At 40.3% G+C, this 25,176-nt stretch overlaps 1 protein-coding gene across 1 annotated transcript in view; it reads left to right on the forward strand.

Annotated features, from left to right (window-relative positions):
* The window catches only part of HM13 (histocompatibility minor 13), a 669,462-nt gene that overhangs the window by 53,990 nt on the left and 590,296 nt on the right, over positions 1-25,176 (forward strand). The window contains exons 5-6 of the mRNA XM_044090321.1: positions 11,398-11,408; positions 12,217-12,263. Coding sequence (XP_043946256.1) covers positions 11,398-11,408; positions 12,217-12,263 — 58 coding nt within the window. The remainder of the gene's footprint in view (positions 1-11,397; positions 11,409-12,216; positions 12,264-25,176) is intronic.

Consider the following 25,176-nt stretch of genomic DNA (forward strand, 5'->3'; position numbering starts at 1 on the left):
TACTTGTTGGAAAAGTTTGCCATTAAAGTGGAAAAAATTGTTATTAAGAACAATATCCATCAAAACTTGTAGCAAAAGGACTGTGCTTTGATCCACACTGGTGTATTTTCTCAGGTAATTACTAACCATGTGCATTCCTTCTGTATGAGGGATGTTGGTATATAAAGAAACAACATCTAAAGTAACAAAAAAGCAGGAGGAGGTATCCAAGTTAGCACGAAACAGTTCATTCAAAAAACCCCAGGAATCTCCGAGTTTTTTGTACAACCGGGTTTAAAATGTTATCCACAAAATCAGAAAGTGTTTCAGTCTTAGTACGCTTATTAGAAATGATCAGTCTAAAAGGTGGGTTAACAGCATTTTTATGTATTTTAGGAATGCCAAAACATTTACCCAAGCATGGGTTCACACTCTGCAAGCCTTGTAAAACTTCCAAAGGGATATAATCATCTTTTTCTAAAGAGTTAAGCCTGCGGTCAATAATATCAAATTGTGAGTTAATGAAATCAAGAGACACTTCCCTATAAAAATCCGGGTTATTTAACTCTGTAAGAATTTTTTGAATATAGTCATTTTGTTCCATTAACACAATTCCTGTACCTTTATCAGCTTTCATAATTGTAAGGTTTTGTCATTTTAAAAAATGGAAAGCTTGCAGCTCATCCGGAGACAGATTAAACCATTTATGAGCAGGTGCTTGTGAGAACATATTACGAATGTCAGATTCACATACATTGAGGAAAACCTGTAAAGTATTGTCAAGCAGTGGGTTAAAACAACTTTTTCTTTTAAGTAGTGGGTAAGACATATTATCAGAAGATGTTGCTGAGGAGTCTGAATCAGTGCTGTGTGTAATGTCACCATCTTCATTTTCTTTGTCATTTGCAAAAAACTGTCTTAAATTTAGTTTTCTAACAAACAAATGCAAATCCAGTAAAACATCTGCAACTGGTGCTCTTTGAGCTGGAATGTATGTAAAGCCTTTACTTAATAAACCTAAATGATGCTGTAAACGGTCTCTCAGTTAAATTAAATACTGCAGATTTAACTGAGTCATAATTCACATTAGAAGTAGATGCTAGCTGCCTTAAAGTAGCAGTTAATTCCTGAGACTGCTCCTGGTGGTCATGGGTCTGCCTAGGTCTTGGAACCTGTGGAAACCTCTCCCTCTTCCTCTGAAAGTTCCCTGCTGTGCTCCTCTCCCTCTCCACCCCCTCCCTGGGGGGGTTTGTGGCAGTTGATTCAAGTTGACATTCATTCATTCTTAATGAAATTGATGGTAAATAATCCTGAACAACAGTTCGTCAGATAAACTTACCATCAATTTCATTAAGAATGAATGCGTGACAACCACTTTAAATGCGGAACAAACTTTTTAGGACTCCAAATGAGTGAATATTTGCTTTCAAGTCTGATTTATCATTGGATTTACTTTTGAGAAGACTGCATTACTTCCATCGGGGCTATACGGATATATATATATATATATATATATATATATAATGTGTGTGTTTGTGTGTATGTGTGTGTGTGTATATATATATATATATATATATATATATATATATATATATATATATATATATATATATATATATATATATATATATATATATATAAAATGTGTGTATATTTATATATATATATATATATATATATATATATATATCTATATATATATTTATATATATATATATATATATATAAATATATATTATATATATATATATATTTATATATAAAATGTGTGTATATATATATATATATATATATATATATATATATATATATATATATATATATATATAAAATGTGTATATTTATGTATATATATATATATATATATATATATATATATATATATATAAAATGTGTGTATATTTATATAAAATGTGTCTGTGTGTGTGTGTATATATATATATATATATATATATATATATATATATATATATATATATATATATATATATATATATATATATATATATATATATATATATAATATATGTATATATATATATATATATATATATATATATATATATATATATATAATGTATGTATGTGTGTATATATATGTATATGTATGATGTATATATATGTGTGTGTGTGTGTGTGTGTGTGTGTGTATGTGTGTGTGTATATATATATATATATATATATATATATATATATATATATATATATATATATATCTATATATATATATATATATATATTTATCTAAACATATATATATACACATATAAAACACACATGCACATCTCCACTTAACACCGAGAAATATCAAAAGAAAATTGCATATATCAAAAACTTCTGAACTAGTTACAAAATAAAATTAAATACTGTGAGTAAATAAAATAATTAAATGAATAACTGAACATCCACAGTGGTGAAGTAAGCTTTCGTTCCTGTTTATTGTATCGGAACTTCATCAGAATAATTCTAACTGACAAGGAACCAGAATATATACAACATTTGAAAACCATCATGAATATTAATAAGGAGTTTACACCAATAAAAAATGACCACTGTAGAATGTCAAGAATGACCTAATGAATATGGAATGTGGCCTGTCAAAATGTTGAATGCTAGAAGCACAGATTACATATCAATTGTTGAAACTCATCACAAAAAGATTAGAAATAAAGAGACAGTGTCACTTATGGCTGATGCAAATCCTTATATCTAAAACCTTATATCAAACTGTTGCTAATGTAGATAAGTGAGTTAGGAATAGGAAACGCATAGTATTATGACTTGCTATAATATTAAAAAATAAATTAAACTATTGCAACCATTTGAGAGCGCATTTCAAATTATTTCCCTCATTTAATCCAGGCAAGTACTCCGCTTTTAGCCTCAGTTGCCATTTAAGCTCTTGAACTTACAAATTGCAGTCTGCGTCACCAAAGCATTCCAGGACCTGTTCTAGGACAAACAACTTAAACATAGAAAAGTTAGGGCATGCATAAAGAACTGTTTCCCTAATTCGTTATAATGGACTCTTGTTACTGATAGCAAAACTGTGTTCTTTTATCCTGTCCCTCAACTTACGTAGTGTCTTCCCCACATAGAAGGCATCACAAGAGGAACATATCGCACAATATACTATCATGTTTGAGTTTCAATCAAAATCTCTAAGAAAGGACACCCTGATGTTACAATGAGAAAAAAATGAAACAATATCCCTCATAAATGTATTGACAACAAATGCATTTTCCACAAGAGTGCATGCCACTAGATTTACCAACAGAATTTGATGGATTTAAAATGAAAGGAGAATCTTTATTCTCAAAAAAGTCTTAATTTGTTCTCTCAAAAGTACATCTGATATTGGGGTCATATACAGCTATTTTCCAGTTATCCTGTAACGCTTTTCTTATAGCCCTATTGTCTCTACTAATAAGTAAAGAAAAGCTGCTGGAAAATGGAGAATCTTCAGAGTGCTTAGAAGCAAATGAGCCTGGTGTAAACATATATCTAATAATGGGATCATATTTGGTGAGGCTCTGTTGTAATGAGCCTTGTAACTGAATGTTCTGCAGGATAATTCTTCTGTACATACAGGTTAGATACAAAATCCGCTTCCTTCTCATAGTCATTATCTTCGCTAGTGAGTCTGGAAATTCTAATGAATTGCCCCCCTTTAACACATTGGGCTTCATAAAAAATGGATGGGAACTGTTAAAGTCAAGATAATTGTTTCTAAATGTATCCTTTCTGTGTATCTTGGAAGTGAAACAATTTCTCTGTTTGTATATGGCCATGTGGGTGTCTAAGAAGGAGACAGTGTTACCTTGGCTGGCAATAACAAAAGTGAGGAAACTTATACTTTCTGACAATGAATCAAAATGTTTAAGTTGAGTAGTACTACCCTCCCACACAAAAAAAAAATATCGTCAATAAATCTTTTGTAGTATTTCATGGAGTAGAAACCTGGTAAACGTATCAAGGTGTCTGTTTCCCATTCACTGAGGACCAAATTAGCAAAGGCCGGGTCCATTTTGGATCCCATAGCAACTCCCCTGACTTGGCGATAAATTACATTGTTGAAGTGAAATTGTTTTGCAGCACTAAGGAGATGAGTGTGTCCAATGTATCTATTCTCTTCTTAGGCAATTTGACATACTTAAATAGAAAATGTTTAACATATTCTAAACCTTCAACATGAGGGATACTCGTGTATAAGGCAACAACATCCAACGTAACCAATGTACAATTAGAAAAATCAATGTTAGCTTCAAACAGCATATTTAAAAAATCCCAATAATCTCTGATGTAATGTGCACTGGCCTGTACAATAGGATTCAACACAAAATCTCTGTTATGAGCTATGTTTTCAGTCTTCGATTTTTTTATTTGAAACAACTGAACATCTGTATGCAACTTGGGAATACCAAAAAGCTTGGCCAAGCAAGGATTAGGGGACCACATGAACTGAAATTCCTCATCTTTAATACATTTGTCAGCCAACAATAACTTTAGAGTTGTCGATCTGTTCAAAACAGGAGTGTACTGTATCCAAGGACACTCGCTCAAAAAATCGTCATTGATCAAGTCTCCTGTTATTCTTTCAACATATACATTTTGGTCTATCAAAACTACACCACTCCCCGTGTTTGCTTTCATGATCCTTAAATTCTTATCATGTGCGCGTTCTAGAAGAGCCTTTCTTTCATTGTCTGTAAATTGTGCCATTTATCCAAAGATTTGGAACCAATAATGTTTCTAAAGTCATCTTCAGTGACTCTGAGGAAAGTAGACAAGGTGTTGTTTAATGAAGGATTGAAAAGGCTCTTCTTTTTGGGAACTGAACAGAGAGTGTATGTTGTCAGGTTTCCCGCCCTGCTAGCCATCCTCTGGTACCTGTTTTCAATAATGAGCTTTTAGGTCATTTACACTTGCCACCCCTATAGTACCTTTTTTTAGGCAAGGTTCAAATGACAAATTCACCACCTTAACGGGTACAAGCAAGCAAAATCTGAGGGTAATGTGCTACTCAGTGCTAGAAGTCTAAACTTCAAAATGCACTCACTCGAGGCACTCCTTTAAATGGAGAACATCGACATCTGTGCAGTGACAGAGACCTGGTTCAAAGCTCCAGAGAGCATCCCTGCATTACCAGGCTATAATTCATACCACATCTTTCGGCCACCTAACCTGGACCAAAGCACTAAAGGTGGAGGTGTGTACATATTCATTAAGGATATCCACACCTCCAGGCTAGTTGCACATCATAATGCATCCGAGATTATCCATGTGCAGCTAACTCTGGGCAAGACCACAATCCAAATTGTAGCTTGCTACAGACCCCCCCACCATGCCCCAAGATTCCCACTCCTCATTTCTTGATACACTGGAAAATATTAGGGTACAACCCAACACCCTAATGGGCGATTTCAACTACCCCACCATTAACTGGGAAAACTACTCGTGTACCAACTTTTTTGCTCTACGTTTTCTGGAATTCATAAATTCCAACACCTTGGATCAACTTATTCACACCCCCCACCAGGGGCAGCAATATCCTAGACCTGGTCATTACCAAGATGGGCAACTGGTGTTCCACACCGGAGGTCAATTCCTCGTTGGTCAGATCCGACCACAAGCTAATCACCTTAGACATCCACATCCCACCTCCACCCCCATTAGGGAAACCACCGTACAAAAACTTCTCCAAAGCCACCTTCACACTTCTTAAGACAGAAGTGGCAAACTTCATGATACCCATGCAGACGGACAATAGAGGTACGACTGCTGAATCCTACACAAATGCACTTTATAAGCACTTACACGAGTGCATGGATCGTGCTATCCCTAACAGAACCAAGGTACTATCCTCCAAAAGGAAGCCAGTATGGTGGTCCTCTGCCATAAACAAACTCTACAACAGAAGAAAGAAACTGTTGTAAAAAAAGAGTGAAATCCCATGACTGGAGGAACTCTCTGGTCAGCCTCAGTAAGGAACTGAGATCCCTCATAAAGTCCTCCAAAGCTAGTTAATTGCTACTGACTCTAAAGACAACCTCAAAGCATTCTATAGCTGTGTCAAGAATCTCAATGGCAACACTCAGATCTGCTCTGAGTTTCAGCACAATGGCACTAAATATATAGAACCAACTGATATTGCCAACATCCTGGCATATAGGTTCAGTGCTAACTTTACCCCCCTCTCGCCCCTAGAGGGCCAATCTCTATACCGGAAGAATGCAAAATTCCAGTAATCACGACTGCACAGGTAAAAAAAATACTCTCCAAAGCGAAGAACACAGCATTCATGGGACATGACAATATCCTAGGCTGCGTTCTTCACAAACTACAGAATGAACTGGCACCGCACCTAAGTACCATGTTCAATCATAGCCTCACCTCAGGCTTTGTGCCCACTGAATGGCGCACCACGACAGTTATCCCACTCCACAAAGGGGGAGCCACGATGGACCCCGGGAACTACTGCCCCATTAGCCTGATCTGCAAGGCCATGGAACGTATCATCATGGAACTCCTAAACAAAGACATTGGTAATCTTAAACTCTGGACCCCACCCAGTTTGGGTTCTTAAAAGGCAGAATAATGTCTCCTAAACCTGACTGACTTCTTTGAAACAGTCACCAAAGCCATAAATGAGGGTAAGGTGGTTCACGCAGCCTATCTAGATCTCGCCAAGGCTTTCGACACCATCCCCCACTCTGGAGTTATAGATAAACTCACTAAACTAGATATAAATCCCTATGTAATGAGATGGGTTGCCAACTGGCTCACGGACAGAACCCACACTGTGAAAGTAGCAGACTCCAAATCCGACTTCAGACCAGTGACAAGTGGAGTACCACAAGGTTCAGTCCTGGGTCCTCTCCTGTTTGGTATCTACTTCTCTGAAGTACAGGCTAACACAGAATGTCTTTGGCTAACGAAGTTTGCAGATGACTGCAAACTAAGAGCCATAATCGAAATGCCTAACTATGTGGACAATCCTACAAAAGGGCCTCACTGAGACAGATGCCTGGTGTCAAAGCCATGGTCTCAAGCTCAATGCCAAAAGGTGCATTGTCAGTCCCCTTTGGTAAAAGCTCTGTACCCATGAACTACCACATAGGTGGTAGTCTACTTAACGCCAAAAGTGTGATGAGACCTTGGGACACAGGTGGACAGTAGTCTCTCTTTTGATAATCACATCGCCACATTGATCAGGAAATCTTTCTACGTGACACACCTCATCACTAAAGGTTTCTCATCCAGAAAAAAAGAGGTCATTGTTCCCCTCTATTCATCACTCATTAGACCCATTATAGAGTACAACGCCCCTTTTAGTATGTACCTCACAAGATATCTACAACAACTGGAAAGGCCACAGAAGTACCTCACAAAGAAGATTACTGGCCTCAAACAGATGCCTTACGCAGACCGTCTCGAAAAAAACTCCAGCTTTACTCCATCGCTTATCGCCTACTCAGAGGCGATCTCTGCCTAACATACAAAGCTATGTCAAACCCAGAGCTGTTGGACATGCTCCACTTAAAGAAATCCCAATCCCTCCAAGCTTCACGCTGTAGGGACCTAAACCCTTGTCACCACAATAAATAGAACATGTTGGAGGGATAGATTCCAGTCCCAGAGACTTCCCATACTTCTGGAACAAACTACCTAGCTTTGTCAAACAGAGCTCCTCATTGGCACTCTTCAAGAAAAATCTTGATGATTGGATGGGAAATAGGAAATTCACCCCGGGGATCACTTCTGTGGCTCTGCTCGACAGGGGCACAGGAAAATAATTTTCTTGGGTGGCAAAAGCCAGGGTACCTTTTTTGGCTAGGCTTATATAGGCCCTAGGGCCAATAGCCTAGTACCTACCTATGAAGTATGCAGCAGACAATAAGTGCTATAAATAACTCGTAAATATAAGCAAAAAACAGGATACTTAATGTTATATATTACAGATCAGAGTTTGCTCAGTGCCCTTCCTCCGATTAGCTCAGTGTGAAATTGCAGAAACACTCACAAGTTACCTTCTTCAGTAACAAAGTTGAAACCTGAAACAGCTTTAAAAAACGTTCAAAAGAACCATTGAGTTGCTTACTCCAAGCCGTAGTCCAGGTAACCCCAATCAGCCAATGACCATAAACAATCCCCTCTCACTGAAATGCAGTATGGTCCTTGGCTAAATTAAGATGGCCTTGAAGATGTGCTCAGATGCACAGCCTCCAACAACTAGGCCCAAAACACAAGCCTTCATATGGACAATGCTACAAATACTCACACTATGTAAATAGAAAAAACTGTTGAAACCTGAAACAGCTTTAAAAAACGTTCAAAAGAACCATTGAGTTGCTTACTCCAAGCCGTAGTCCAGGTAACCCCAATCAGCCAATGACCATAAACAATCCCCTCTCACTGAAATGCAGTATGGTCCTTGGCTAAATTAAGATGGCCTTGAAGATGTGCTCAGATGCACAGCCTCCAACAACTAGGCCCAAAACACAAGCCTTCATATGGACAATGCTACAAATACTCACACTATGTAAATAGAAAAAACTGCAGAAATGTCTGTCACAGCAGAAAAGCAGCAGTGAGCCTTTAAATGAAAAATTTAAACCGATAAAGGAGCAAGAAGACTGTAGAGAAAGCTTTTAACTGCAAACAAGTTGTATGATACATTCCTTGGCAGGAAATCAGAACAAAAACCCAAACAGATGTTTAATAAATGTAGACATTTTCCAGTTAATACCTAACTAGCTAGAAAAGTATGCAGTTCCCACCAGGGGCATCTGGAAACTGCCACCTACCTGGACTTCTATCCATACCTTTACCAAGCATTACTACCATACCTCTATTTTCTAAGGATAGGGCAGGGTTTGCCTGTGCATTTCTGCAGGGCATGCTGACCCATTCCTAGGTCTCTTACTAATCCTACCACCCCTCTCCTCAGCTTGGGAGTCCTCTCACAGGTAATGACTGCAACAGTGAAATGCTAAGAACATAGTACAGTTGTGTACACTTACCATAAATGTAGATGTGCAAGTGCATTCCCTGTTGCAGTCCTGGTTTCCCACCCTCCTTCCCCCCTTGTATCTTCTTTCTTTAGGGAGACGTACATTTTTAACTGGCTTTTAGCCACCAGGACCACTTTACCATATTTGCTTGGGCCTCTGGTTAGGGCAAGAAACTGTAATGGCTTTGGCTGCCTTCCTTTTTATAGCACTGATCTTCCTTTTTATAGCATGATGACCTGATGTCAGGCAGCAAGCGACAGCAGCCGAGACGGAAAAATATTTACACTGGTATTTGGGCCGGCCGAGGGCTACCACAGCAGGGATAACCCGCAGGTGATGGCTACAACAGTGAATACACTCTAACCGCTACTTTTATGGTAAGTGTACACAACTGTACTTTTTAAATTTCAGGGTGTGGAATTTTATAGCCCGTCTCCTAGGTTGTAACTTCTTGCTTCAATATGTTACATTGTAAAACAGTTGTTTAGTGATAACTGAAAACTGTCCAGCACTTGACTCACTCCTTCAAACCTACATACCCACCAGAAATCTCCGATCTGAAGACCAACAACTAGTAACCCTGCACATACCAATCAAAAAAGCTGGTCAGTGCCTGTACTCCTACACTGTAACAAAACTCTGGAGTGCCTTACCAAGCAGCCTCAGGACAATTACTGACCACAAGAATTTCAAACTCTCAAAAAAAAAAAAAAACCACCTGCAAGACTCTAACATCTGCCCCTGTTCCATAGCAACCTAAAAATCTCTAACATTCAACATAGTTCCCCAGTAGCCTACAAACTAGCTGCTAATCTTACTAATGTATTTAGCCAAACCTTTAACTTCTCCCTCTCTCTTTTTTTTTTCTAAGATCTACCTGTAGTCTACCTAAAAAACCTCTGCAGACTCCCTTTTTAAGTTTTAAATTGCACAGACTTCATTATATTTGCAATCTGTCAGCCTTCCTACAAAATTGTAATCAGCTGTGTGAATTTTCAACTGCCAGTATGTCATCAAAACCACCCATAATAGGTAAGTTACACTTCTATTTAACTGTAGTGATCACTATATTTCACTTTTGTAAAATGTTTTTTATTGTATAATTGTTTTCATCATTGTAAATTTTTTTTTTTTTTTTTTTTTTTTTTAATGCTTTGTAGAGCTTTTCTTCCCGGGTCTTAGCTGAAAATGGGTTCCTGACCCTGTTGGACTTTCCCAGTCAACAAATGTTAAATAAATAAAATAATAAATAGTATAACATTGTCTTTTTTTTTCTCTAAGCATTTATGCCCAATTGAAACAAAATTATTTAGCTCCAGGTTCTTAAACATGATATTCTTGCAAAATGTATGGTTAAGTTGTACTAGATATAAATTACAAAATTTGGAAATGAAAACAGTTTGGAAACTGTTGGATTAATAACACTTTACAAAGAAGGTGAAACACTTTGAGGTATTAGCCATGTTTTTTTAAATACAGGAGCTATTTATTCACAGTTACAGGTCCGTGTTCATTCCGTCTTAACGCTTTCAGTAATGTTGGTTAGTTTGTTTTAATCCTTCAAGGAATTCATTTGCTCTGGACAGATGAGTAACTTTAATTGCGTTTGCTAACTTGCCATAATTGTGAAGGTACATGATTGACCTGAACATGGCGATCACCACAGGTGATGGGTGTTGTGCTCATTTAGTAAAGAAACAGCAGGCGCTGGGCAGTCATTAGTTTGCTATGGATGCTGTATCATGTACTACTTTGCAAATATGAGCTAAATTTTGTCTTTCCCTCTTTTTTAGTATAAAGAAATATGAAGTAAAAACATTTATATGCCCTTCAAGACTGAAGGTCTTCTGTGTTGCTTCAACATTGGTATTTGCAGTGTCGCTAAATGGGTATGGTGCCAGTCATTCAGATTATGCTATTTCTGTGATTACCATATGCAGTTTTGTTTCAGTAGAATTCACTAGGCCATATAGCTGTACCCAAAACCATGTGCTGGAGTCCTTAACTTATGCCAAGGCTGGTATACAGAGTGCATGCCCCCTTAAATGTTTTTTTTAGTTTTTACCCTATCCCATGTGAATTTCAGGCCTCCATTACTAAAATAAGCTGTGATTTCAGCAGCACTTTGCATTTGTTTTGTAGTGCGTCTCCCACCACCCACCCCAGCCATAAGGAATGCATATGCTACTCGTATATATTATTTATTTTAAATTATTTTACGTTTGTTTACCGGAAAAGTCCATCTGGGATAGCCCATTTTCAGTGGAGGCCTGGGGAGAAATTTCCAAGTGCACGTCTTTTGAAATGTGGAGGAAACCGGAGCATCCGGAGGAAGCCCACACGAATGCAGGGAAGACATGTAGACTTATCACAGAAGGCACCCCAGCCAAGAATATAATTGCAGAACCTCTTGCTGTGAGATGACTGCTAACTGCTGCACCACTGTGCTACCCATCAAGTGTGAGCTTGATATACCTCAAAGAAAAAGGAGCCACCTTGATTTACCTTTGCATATCACAGAAATCAAACTTTTGTGTTTGCACTGTAGAGTGTTGGATCACTAGTGCATAGTCTTTCTGCCTAGCATCTGGACTTCTGGCGCCACACTGACAACCCAAGTCAGAATCTCATTTTGTAGCCTTTGATAAGCCTCAGCAGACCTAGTGGATTAGCATTTATGTACCACACTTGGTGAGTAATAGAAGTTGAATACCAGGTGAATGTCACCCATTACCGTTTAGGATTTTTCATTTTAGTTCCTGCTCCACAGGTTGCTTTTGATGCCTGATGTGCAATAAGTACATACAAAGACTGGCACAGGTGAGAACCTTCAAGTGCTGTTTTCCAGTATGATGTCTTCACGCAGGCATAGTTAAGATGTAAAGTTTAGCTAAGCCTTCAGGTCACCAGCAGACTTGTGGCAGACAATCTTTCATGATCCCTCCGTCTGGAGAGCTTGCTGTGTGCTGCACATAGTCCTGCTCCTCCCAGCTGTCTCCTCCTGGGGTAGCTCAACATCCCCTGCATCATTCTTGCCCAACAAGCTTTGCACCTATGCCGCTAGCGTTTCTGATGTAGTTTTCAAAGGATTCCTTAGCAGTAGTTGTAGATCAGAAGCTGGATAATGCTTATCTTGGCTAGTAAAACATGCCGAGGTGGACAGAAACCTGACCTTTTTTTTTTTTTTTTTTTTTTTTTTTAATTCCTGCTCACCATGTTTAAGTAATAAATATAGTTGCTTGCTTGGAGGGCTTATACTAAGTCACTTAGGTGGGAGAAAAGACGTCAAATCCCTGCTTTACATATCCTAACAATACCTACAGGTATATGTTTTGTTTGTATAAAACAGGGTTGCTTGGCCCACATAGTCTGACCATTTGATCTTTTGTTTGTCAGATACTTAAAATGAATGTGCTTCCTTTGTGTTCTATTTTCTCTGTCCAACTAAACTGTTCCCATTTCTCCCTTGGGCTGTCCATCCATTGATTTCCAGTTGCATCCTTTTTCCTTCCCATTTCTCTTCTCTTTCTCTTGCTTTTATTCAAGTGTAGCCAGTCCCACTCACTTGGATTCTGTGGATTCCTGCGTGGTCATGTTGTCATGTTCCTCCCCTGCTTTCCTTTATTCTGTTTGTATGTGTTGACCTCTTTTAGTTAGACTTTTTGAGGAAACCACGTACAAGTGTGAGCTCTCTAACTACACTTGGTGCTCCAGGATAAATCCCACTGTCCTTATAGTGAGGCAGTAACTTATTTTCAGTGGTGGTATATCTCCTTAAGTATAGTTTCTGTGGAAGCTGTTTACTTGCAAATATGAGGTCTGTATGCATGTAGTTATCATAATTAAATTGTTCTACTGGTACTAATATCTTTATGTATCCCGTTATTCTAATAACCACCTTTACTGCTGTATTATATTTTGTTTGTCCAGTATGACTACCTCAGATCACATTCTTTGTTTTGCTGCTTCCACCATAGTTTGGGTGTTGATTTTGATTCTGCATGCTAATAATTATTTCCTGAAATCATTTAAATACCTCACATTCATTGTTCGTCTTGAAATGGTAATATCAGAAATATCTAAAATTATTTAAAACTGAAAATGGTAAAATTAATTAAAACATGAAGGTATAAGAAAGTATGATCTTTTAGAAGGAGAAATTAGGTTATAAAACTTAACATTGTTAGTGGTTTTAAAGGGAAAGGAGAATTAATGTTGATAGACTGCCAGTTCAGAGAAACAAAAATGAAAGGGGGAAGTGTTGTCCCACAGGTATAATGGAAAAGTGTTAGTAAGCAGCTGAACTTTTTATATTTGCTTTATGTATTCCAAGAAAGAATGAGCAGTTTTTATTGTGGGATAATATTAAGATAACCACAGGGAGTTTTCAAGTAGTCAGTCTTTCTCAACAGTGAGAACTACAACAAGGCATGCTTCATTTCATGCGCCCATAGGGTTACTAAATACATCTTTTTAGTCTTGTTTGTTTCAGTTGAAAAGTAGTGTTGAAAGCTTGTAAGATACAGTGCCCATGTCCGCAATCTCATAATTTTAATGAGTAAATGGGCAGTGAGCATCTGTTACCCTTATCTATATACTGGGTAAACCGCTCCACCTGCTGTTTAGAGTGCCTTTAACTACTTGGAAAGCAGTATATTCTGAAATGGTATTTTTTTTTAACTGAACTTTATTTATAATACAAATAGATCAAAGTCACAATGGTCAATGTACACAAACTCTGCTATGTCAGACGTGTGTGTTTATCAAACTTCAGGCAGGAATTTCAACACCTCTCTCCCATTCAAAAACACGGAACAGAATGAATCCTACAGCACTTTTAATATGCCCTCCCAGTTAATCACAGATCTTACGCCGGTCGTCCATAATAGGTGTCTGAATTGATTAACTCTTGAGAACGTATATAATTTTCTCCAAATAAAGTTGTAAAAGAGCTATCTAATTTCCAAAATTGTGCAAAATGCAGTTTCACCACACTTGCAAGAAACCACCCTATTTTCCAACCCTTTGGTATTTCTCCCTCATTGTGGAGCAGTTCATTGAGCAACCAGAACTTTCAATCTTTCTCCGAAGATTGACCCAAGACAGATTTGACCAGCACCCCCACCAGAGTCTAACAAAGATGCACTCCTGGGACGACCTCATAACGTGCGTATCGCCTGCGTTGATCTGCCCACATCTCCAGTAAATGGATTCAAATCCCCTCTTTGCCTAGCCAGCCTTGGTAGGGTTAGGTACTGTTGATGCACGTATCTGAGTTGCTGGTCTTCCAACTTTGCCATTTCTTTAGCCATGCAGGGACTTACCCACACTTGCTCCCACTTATAAGACAGTATAATAACCCTGTCCTGTATTATCCATCTATGCTGCATAAGCTGTCTTACTGCCAAAGCACATTTATCCCACAAGTCTCCATATATGGCCCTTATTTTTCCTCTCCTAATAGTCTTCCACTTTGTCCATGGAATGCCTGATCCTCTACGAACCACTGAAGCAGTAAACTTCATCCAGATCTGCCTGAATTGAATCAACAGCACCCATTCCCGGTCCCAAAGTCTTGCATTCTCTTTTAAGCAAACAAATTTAACAAATTCCTGTGTGCAGTGCACCATGAATATTTACTGCCAGAATGTCACCTCTGGCCCTCATAAAATACCCTATCTGCCTTTCTGACCGTTTTCCTAACTATCCAAATTTGATCCAAAATCCTTCATCCCCAATTTAAATTCCCCAGACACTTTTCATAATTCGAATCCTGAATATAGGATAAAGCTTGGTTTCAAGACTGAGCAGTGAGTCTCCCATCTAGTTGCCCATTCCCTGTTATCACTAGACTCCCAAGATTCTAAACTGAGGCTCAGATGTGTAATCTGATTCACCTTGCAAGCCAGGGCATTCCTGTCTAAATGAGGAAGCCCCAAGCCCCCATAAATTTGTGATAAACGGCCAAAAATCATTTGAAATCCAAGTTTGTTGTGGCCTAGTATGCTATTATTTAGCAGTGCCTGAATGTCTTGTACAATAGGATGGGTAGCTGGTATAGACAAATTCCTGAATACATAAAGAATATGTAGCATGGCATCCTTATTTTCTTTGAAATGGTATTAAACCATTCCTATTTGGGACGGGATCTGTTTACTTTGGAAAGTAAACCACTTAAATTTTCCCCTAATGTCCCATTAAAGGTAGAAGTTAATTTGAACCTTAGGTGTTTATATACTGCAACCTAAAATACATGACACATTTTTTATCTCCCACAGGTGCTACAGAGCATTTAATCATTGCTTATTTGTGTGTTACATTGCAGTCCAGAATCCTCATCAAATGACAACAAAAATCTTCAGAACTCTCTAAACATCTGTACTCGGTAAGGGGCAATCATCTGAATATAAATGAAATGTGCTTCTTATGCCCTTCAATGTCTCAATGTCATTCAGATAGGCCTGCATTTCAACTGCCATCTTCTCCGTTAATGGGAAGAGGCCAGGAGACAACGGGCAATCTTGTCTGTACCATGTCTGATCTCACCTTCCTACAACATAGCTCCTGTAACTACCACCTTAAAAGTAGGATGAGTATAAAGCAAAAATTTTCCTCACATTGTCTCGCAGAACTGTGCGCAAGAATGACCATGCAACAGTCAAACGCATTAGCTGTGTCAGAGCACCATACACGCTGTATCCCATCTACCTTGAACCTCTGAGGAAGGCTAAAATTTCCCTCCAATTGTTGACAGTGTCTCTCCTGAATTAAAATGGGGTGCAAACTGTCAAGATGACCGGCCAGTATTCTAGCCAAAATTTTTAGACCCACCTTGATGGGGGGGGGGGGGGTCAGAACTCCTCTACAGGCAGAATGTCTCCCTTTTTTCTTTGGGACAACTGTGACCTAGCCTGAGCTTCAATTTTAGCTGTAGCTCTAAGAAACACTGGAATCGTAATCCTCTTATTTGAGGCACTCCTGTTCTTCAGCAGAAGAGGGCCACCCCCATTGCTGCAATCAGTTAGCAAATTCCCAATGTGTTGGAACATTTGACCTCCGCATACAAGCTGCAATAGAAGGCACAAAAGGCCTTTCTAATGTCACTAGCCTTTCTGACAACTTCATCCTTCTGCAGTTTCACTTGTGGGGATGCTCACTGCCTGTATCAGTTCCTTAACAAGCTAGATTGTATACCAGAGGTTTCCTTTCCTTTCCTGTCCAGCCACAAGAAGAGGCCCTTCTTTCTGACTTTGGCTTCAGCCTGTGTAACTTCCAGTAATGACAGTCTGAGAGAGAACTGCTTTACTTTTCTTCCTCTTTAAGATGTTCATCGTGCATACAGCTGCAGTCATAACAGATGGGTTCTCCTGCCGTCAGGCGGGTCCTCGGTCGGCCGAATTCCAAAGTCTAGGTCCGGCGTCTGTTGTCGTCGCTTCTTCCCTGACGTCAGTGCGACAGGGGTATAAAAGAACCAGCCGACGCCATTTTCTTCAGTCTTTCTTGCTGTGCGGTGCCTGAAGTAGGAGCAGTTCGCAAGTGCCGGTCGGCCAGCTCCTGAGATTACGAAAAATTTGGAAAACCGAAGTCTTCTTAAAAGCTAAGTACCCCATTGGGGAAACTTTCCTTGCCTCAGACTGATGTCAGACCAAGTTAATAATTGTATTTCTTGTGGGAAGCAAATACCGCATAAGGATTTCCATTCCCTCTGTATACCTTGTTTAGGCCCAGACCACGACGTCTCGGTCTGTCACTGTTGTGCTACATTCAACAAACGCACTATTAAGCGTCGGGCGGAGTTCGCCCAGCATTTTTTTGGGAAAGCATTTAACTATACCATGTCGTCAGATACTCCGACACCGGTTTTGTCTAAAAAACGCAAAGACGAGGACCGACACTCGAGGCCTCTACCGACACCACGCCAAAGCTGACTACACACGGTCCGGTTCTCAGTGAGGCGCCTACGCAGCCCCTGATTACCGACGACACATCTTTGGTGGTGTCTCCTGTACCCGAGGTCACAGGCTCCTCTGCCCACACCATGACTACAGATACCGAAGCCACTCTTGGTGTTGAAACACAGAATGTGGACAGGTCCACCTCCACTCAAGGTGTCTTCAGACCTTCCTCTTCTTTCTCTATCAAGGCTTTCACCAAGTCTAAAGCATCCATGCACCCTAAGAGACCAGTTACACAGGGCCCATCTCCAGGCCCCATGCCTAAGAAACAGATGCTTAAAATGGTTGAGGATTTAATTACTCTAATCAGAGGTTCTCAGCCACCTCCGGACAAAAGGCCCAGAGTGGAGGAAGATTCCCCCTCCTCTGATCAGGGCTCCATTATTTCAGAACACTCTGATGATCAGGAACAGTCTTACTCCCCTTTTGAAGACTCTGATGCAGAGGAGTCTATTCCTTCTGTATCCCCCCCTGAGGATTTCTCATTTGGGGAAACTTTGCATACCTTAAGGGAACACTTCCACTGGGAAGGCCAGGATTATTCAGATTCCAAGAAAAGGCTCGGGGAATTTCTTTTGTTACCCCAAGCACAGGCCTCTGGCTATACCTCCTGTCTTGGACATCCTAGATGATGTTTACTCGGAGGCCTGCCTTAACCCGGACTCTCTACCTCTACCTCCAGCTTCAGTTAAGCCTGACCGGTACTACAGGGTTCCTGACTCACGCCATGCTGCTGACCTAGAAACCATCTCACAGGGACCCAAGGGAGTTAAGGCTTCCATTGCCAAAAATCCATTGCCTTCCGAGAGAGATTCCAGATCCTTAGAACGGTGGGGAAAAAAAGGTATATACCTCTGCCTACCTTAACCATGAGGGCCTTAAACTGTCAGTTTCATATGCTAAAATACCAACAGTTTCTGTTATCTCAATTGAAAAGTAAAATGTCACAACCTGAACAACCAGACTTGAAGGAGTTGCAGGATTTGATGCATAGTGCAGAACAAGTGGGTAAACATACCTTACAATGTGGTTTTGATGCTCTAGAGGTCTCATGTAGAGCTGCTGTTACAGGCTCAGTCATACGCAGGCATGCGTGGCTCAAGGAACAAACCTTGCCTGATCATGTCAAAGCTAAATTACTAGACGCCCCTCTTCAAAAGGATGTACTATTTGGGGCAAATGCTGAGGAAGTATTACGGAAAATGGAGGAAAAAGCTAAATCAATGCAAACTGTGAAAGAATTTCTGCAGGTTCAACCCCCACGTTTTAGTAGAAATTGGCCTTCCAAAAACTGGTCCTTTCCTGCCACGGACAGACCCCAAAGAGGCAGATACAGGCACCCGAGGGGCAGAGGACAATCACAAGGATCGTACAGAGGCAGACAATGTCAAGCTCCTACACAAAGAGGTGGTGAGGACAACTCACAATCTTTCAGAAAGCAAACCCAGTGACTTTCCCCTTTGCAGGCCAACCAGGTCTCAAATGGCAGCCCCCTTAGGAGGAAAGCTGGCACTATTCTCAAAAAATTGGCATGTTGTCACAAAGGACAAATGGATCCTGGACACTATAAACAGAGGCTACAAATTCCATTTTCATACCCTTCCAAAAATGAGAGGCATGCCAAAACTGCCACACAATCAAAGGGCAGAGGCACAAAAGCAAACTTCAGATCTTATAAACATGAAAGCTATTCAAGAGGTACCTACACACGAACAAGGTCAAGGTTTTTATTCCAGGCTATTTCTGGTGCCAAGGAAGGGAAAAGATTGGAGACCTATTTTGGATCTTTCCATCCTAAACACATTCCTACTCATACCAAAATTCAAGATGCTCACTCTACAGCAACTTCTTCCCATGCTGGGCAAGGAGTCTTGGCTTGGTAACATTGGACCTCAAGGAGGCATACCTGCATGTCCCAATCAGACAAAATTGCAGAAGATACCTCCGATTTCTTGCAGGTTCAACCCATTATCAATTCTCTGCATTGCCCTTTGGCTTATCTACTGCGCCCAGAGTATTCACGAAATGCCTGGCATCAGTAATTGCCTACTGCAGACTTCAAGGGATACAAATATACCCTTATTTGGACGACTGCCTGATCCAAGCGGACAGCAAGCACATTCTTCTGAAACATCTGGCTTATGTAATAATGTTGTTAAACTCTCTGGGATACACAGTCAACAAAGAGAAATCAAGGCTAATACCCTCTCGGAATATAATTTTCCTGGGTGCCAATTTGGACACAAACACCCAGATGGCCTACCTCATGCCAGAGAAGCAGGGGCAACTAATTCAATATTTCAGAACACTGGCAAATTGCACCAGGCTGACTGCAAGGAAAATCCTGCAGGCTCTGGGATTCATGGCATCTTGCATCTTGCTAATCCCATGTGCAAAGCTGCATATGAGAAAACTACAATGGTGCCTAAAAAACATATGGTCTCAACACAGCTACAGTTTGGAAACAATAATACCACTACTTCCATGTCTGCAAAAGGAATTTCTGTGGTGGGCTCAAGCATGTCAAACAAACACAGGTCTTCCATTCAGCAAGCCTCAAGCAAATCAAGTCATCACAACAGACGCCTCGGACTACGTCTGGGGGGCTCACATGACAGACTGGTGCATTCAGGGCAAATGGTCCCAAAAAGAAAAGCACCTTCACATCAATCTAAAAGAAATGCTAGCAGTAGTAAATGCTATTATAGCTTTCAAGGACCTTCTACAACCAGGTCAACTATTGATAAGAACGGACAACACCACAGTTATGTGGTACATAAACAAGCAGGGAGGAACACATTACTATCCCCTATGCAGACTGGCCATATCACTTTGGAACATGGCCATGGACTTACAAATGGAACTACAAGCACAGTACTTGCCAGGCAAGGAAAACACGCTGGCAGACAACCTAAGCAGGAATATGACAGATCCACACGAATGGATGTTGCATCCAAAAGTTTTTACAGAAATAATCCAAGAATGGGGAAGGCCAGACATAGATCTCTTTGCCTCCCACAAAAATCATCAATTGACAAAATTCTGCTCGAGGACCTTCCATCCAAAGGCCTGGAGAGTGGACGCTCTTTCAGTTGGACATCAATGACAGTTTATGCCTTCCCTCCTCTTCCTCTGCTGTCCAAAGTCCTATTGAAGACCAGAGCAGACAGACCAAAGATGATCCTCATTGCTCCGGACTGGCCAAGGCAACACTGGTACCCACTCCTGAGGAGCCTGACGCATTCCCCTCCATGGACCCTGCCTCTAATGCCTCTTCTTCTGACTCAGCACAGCTTCAAATCTCTTCACAGTCCGCTAAAAACACTCAATCTAGCCGCATGGAAGATTCCTTAGCATCACAGCAGGCCCTACTCTCCAAGGAGGTGCAGGATGTCATTTTGGAGGCCAGAAGGCCATCAACTAGAAAAGCTTACTCCGCAAAATGGAAACGTTTTTGTGTCTGGAATGAGAAAAAGGGCCAGAACCCTGGAAAACTGAATTTACCTCAAATACTACAATATTTGGCTGAACTGCTAAGCAGTGGACTTTCGTTCTCCTCCATCAAAATCCATGCCTCAGCCATTTCTGCAGAATACAACACTGATCCTCCTTTATTCTCTCACTCTCTTTTAAGACCATTCCTCAGAGGGGCTAAGAATTTAAGACCTCCAAGGAAGCAACCAGTACCTGCTTGGGATCTGAATTTCATTCTGGAAAAACTGACTTTGCCTCCTTTTGAGCCAGCTGCCTCATCAGATTTGCAATATTTGTCCTGGAAAACAACTTTCCTTCTGGCTATCACTTCAGCTCGTAGAGTTTCAGAACTACAGGCTCTCATGGCAGTCCAGCCTTTTATCATCTTCCATCAGGACAGAGTTTCCTTATGAACCAACCCGTCCTTTATGCCTAAAGTGGTATCCAGGGTAGCTTTAAATCAGGCCATACATTTACCTACTTTTTATCCCAATCCTCAAAACAAAGGGGAGAGATTACTACATTCCTTGGACATCCACAGGCAACTGCGTTATTATTTGGACAGAACAAAACCTTTCAGAAAATCAGAACAGCTCTTTGTGGCCTATGCGGTAGGAGCTCAAGGAAAGCCAATTTCCAAGCAGACTATCTCAAAATGGATAGCCCACTGCATACGCTTTTGCTATTCCTTTCATGGCAAAACTGTTCCTACAGGCATTAGAACTCATTCCACCAGGGCCACAGCCACCTCTGCAGCCTTCCTCAGAGGAGTTCCTACCAAGGATATTTTGGAAGCAGCCACTTGGAGTTCTGTGCATACCTTCTCCAAACACTACAACCTACCATTATACTCCAAATCTAGAGCAGGCTTTGCCACTGCAGTCTTGCAGGGCATTTTGGCTCCTCCTAGTTTCACCTAGTGCCTACCACCCCTTTCTTAGCTTTGGGATTCTGCAGCTGTATGCACGATGAACATAGTACAGTTTTGTACCTACCATAAATGTAGATGTTCGAGTGCTAATACAGCTGCAGTCCAGGTTTCCCTCCCTCCTTCCCCTCTAGGGGTATTCTTTTATGGTGTATTTGCTTGCAACTACTGTTTTTTGATTATATTACATTGCATTACTTCATAATTTTATGTATTGCCTTCCTTCTGGGGGCACCTGACATCTGGGGCAAGAAAAACTGAAGAAAATGGCATCAGCTGGTTCTTTTATACCCCTGTCGCACTGACGTCAGGGAAGAAGCGACGACAACCGACACCGGACCTAGACTTTGGAATTCGGCCGACCGAGGACCCGCCTGACGGCAGGAGAACCCATCTGTTATGACTGCAGCTGTATTAGCACTCGAACATCTACATTTATGGTAGGTACAAAACTGTACTTTCCTGTCCCTCCAGATGCTCATAACAGTCAGAAGCTCTGTCAAGCAGTAACTCAAAGTTTTTATCTGAGCGTCTCTCAATTTCCTCTAGTAACCTTCCCTTCTGGTACATTGCCTGTTTGGTACCTTTATGTCCTCCCACCATATTCTTCCTAGGCTGATGTCCTCCCAAGGGTTCCTTGTCAGTACATTCTCAATTAATGTTAACAATTTAGATCGGCCAGCTGGTGTGTTCCACCTAAAATGAGCCCACCTTCAACTTCTTACTGCAAGAAGTGTGGTGAGTGGAGCATGAACTAATATATTAATTTCAGCATCTTGAGTCTCTGCCACCCTACAAATATGATGCTACTGCCCTGGCAATTCATATCTCTGGAAAACATCATCCTTTCATCCTGGGGATAGAATAAACCTCCAGATATCAACGCAGTCATTGGTTCTCATCCAGTTCCTAACTACTACTTGACTTTTTTTATGAAATTCCTCCGTGGCAAACAGCCTGCTCATTTGTGCATTTAGAATCAAATTATCTCATGTCAAAATATAGAATGCCTCAGACTGTCATACATTTTCTCATAACGTTAAAAAAAAAAAAAAAAAAAAAAGTCTGAAAAAATATAATATCTTGGTTAGGGGCAAAGATATTGCCCACAGTCCACATCTCATTTAAACCCCGCTGCCAAGTTAGCCATCTACCTGTACCACTATCTCATACTTTAGTATGCACTGAAACAGTCTTATGAAACGTGTGTAGCATCCCCTTTCTTCCCTCCCCTGGACTTGCGATCCTAATACACAATAGAAAATTCCTTGGATTTCAGTTTGAGTCTCGCTTATCTTCTTAATCTCCTGTAAGCATGTTACATAACATTACTCTGCTACAATGTCTGTTGAATCCTTACCCTGTGTATACAACCCTCAATATTCCATAAAAGAGTCTTAAAGGTTGGACATAAGGAAGAGGTGGTTTGCCTGTGCTGCAGAAAATTCCTTTCCATGCTGCCTAGCTGAATGAATCCCCCCATCCCCCACTACTGTCCATTTCAGCCCCTAGGCTTCGAACAAGTCCTATGGGCTGGATAAACTTATGCCCAGGCAAATTTCTCGCTGGTAGCTAAATGGAAAAGATGGACAATCTAAACTCCTTCATCTCACTGGTGTTTAAGAAAGCAGAGAAACAACAAATTGTGGCCGATTCAACATCCCATATTAAAAGAAAATTAAGCTGCTTAACTTAACATTAACATAGTCAGCATGCAGCTATCCAGGCTGTGCGCCTGGTGTCCCCCCAAAAATGCTGTTGACGTAGTGTTTGAAAATTTAAAAAATAAATAAAAATAGCCAAATCACTGATAATCTGTGTGACCCCCTTTGGACAAAAATATACATAGTTTCTCTATATATAACACATACAAAAGGACAGAACTCTAGAAGGCATAAATAGCCCCATTAATGATGATTAGCCAGTACAGCTAAATTCAATGCTAAGTCATTATAAATGTGAAAAATAGATATACTTAAAAAAAAAAAAAAAAAAAAAAAAGAATTAAGGCCTTCTTAAACAAGTTCAGGTATCTTCTGCAGTCCTGTCTAGCTTAGATAGCCCTTCAACAGACCAACAGTGCTTGTTCACGGAATTGGGCAAGCCGAAGAATATCTCCAACCAAGTTTAGTCACTTGTCAATTGAGCCTTTTCAGGGGGTGTTTGTAATCCAAAGATCATCGACTATGGGGACCTTGTGCATACCACCTTTGGTACTCATTTAATTCAGTCTGGCCAGTAGCTATAACAGATAGTAAAACCTGTGACTTCTGAGCAGGCCTGGATATTACCACACTTTTACGATTGCTCACTTTATCTGCTCCTTTTTGTCTGCTGAAGTTTTCTGAAACTGTAGCCTAGCCCCTCTCAGGAGCACCAGTTTTGTCCATAACAAGTCCATTACTCTCTGCAGTCATTTTATTCTTTTGGGACCAAGTCTTTTATAAGAAGGGGAAAAGCATTGCTTTTTTAGAAGCTGACATTCCCATTCCATCTCCTTTTCTGACCAGTGATCATCTGCATCACCATCTGTAGTACCTTGGAGTCCTTTAGTTGAGCTTTAAGGCTTGTTAATAAGTCATTTTTTCCTCTTTGGGGTTCCTCAGAATCGGTCTCTCCTTTCCCTTTGCACTGCTAGCAATTCAGCCTATAGTAAAGAAACTTTGTACTCTGGCAAAATTGGATTTATAAGCCATCATTGACTGCTGTAACTTGAACTTCTGCAAGAAATCAGCCCAGAAGTGTAATGTAATGGACTGCCATTGCACTCCCTTGTGTTGAGCAGCGGATAAGCCAATCTCTGGTTCTTGCAGACTGCATGGCAAGAAGAACATGTGCATTATTATTGCCTCTTGCACATCTTCCAACACCGTGTAGCTGTTCGATCACTAAATTAATCTCACCAGGGGGCTTGATAACAGGACAAAGTACATTCTCAGAGGAACATGGCTCAGATTCCTTTGTGTTCTGCCACTCCCCTAACCTGGATGTGTTTGGTGCAGTTTTTGATGTCAGTCTTATTCACGTGCAGTGAAGCCTGCTGTTTTAGTTCCAACAAATTCATTCCTGATCTGCTTGGAAAACCCGTTGTCAGTCCAGTAGTTCACCTGTTAGCTGAGCCATTTCCAGCTCCACTACATCCATACACAGCTGTTATTGCTCAGCTTGTTTATGCAAAAGGCCACATATGCAGCCATGAAAGACAGTCTTTCAAACGCACAGGTTAACTTACCATCTGATGCCAATGGAGATCTCTCCAAGACTCCTCGCCATCCTGTCTCTTTTTTTTTTTTTTTCAGATGGTCTGTCCAGAGACTTCTTGCCATCCTTCCTTTCTCTTTTTCAAGGTGAGAATTCAGTGCATACAAAAATGCTCTTTAACACCAGGATTAATGAGGAGCACCTGAGTCAAGTGTCCATCTTGTCCAGCCTAGCCACACCAGTCAGTTGAATTGTTTTTTATTTGGTTAGTGTTTTTGTTCTTGGTTAGCCCTTCTGGACATTGCCCATTTTTCAGAGGGGACCAGGGAGAAGACCAGGAGAAAAGTGTGAATTAGGTAGGTGGTCATTAGAAAATGATGCCCGTCTAAATAAAGATGAGTACGATATGAGATTTGGTTGAAGATAAGCCGAAAGATCAGCAGCTAGGAGGTTAATAGGGAGAACAGAATAGTGATAAAGGACAAACAACTAAGTAGTGTGCTTTGATTTGTTAGCTAGAGGTAGAAGGTGCAATGTGCAGAATATTTGGATGGGTTTAATTGCACTTGGGAATAGCAAGTATGTTTAGTTTCTTTAAAAGTCTAAAGGTTTAATATGGAGGTCA

This window comes from Protopterus annectens, chromosome 12.part0 (assembly GCF_019279795.1).
Source record: "Protopterus annectens isolate FY-2018-M chromosome 12.part0, PAN1.0, whole genome shotgun sequence".
In the NCBI taxonomy this organism is placed as follows: Eukaryota; Metazoa; Chordata; order Ceratodontiformes; family Protopteridae; genus Protopterus; species Protopterus annectens.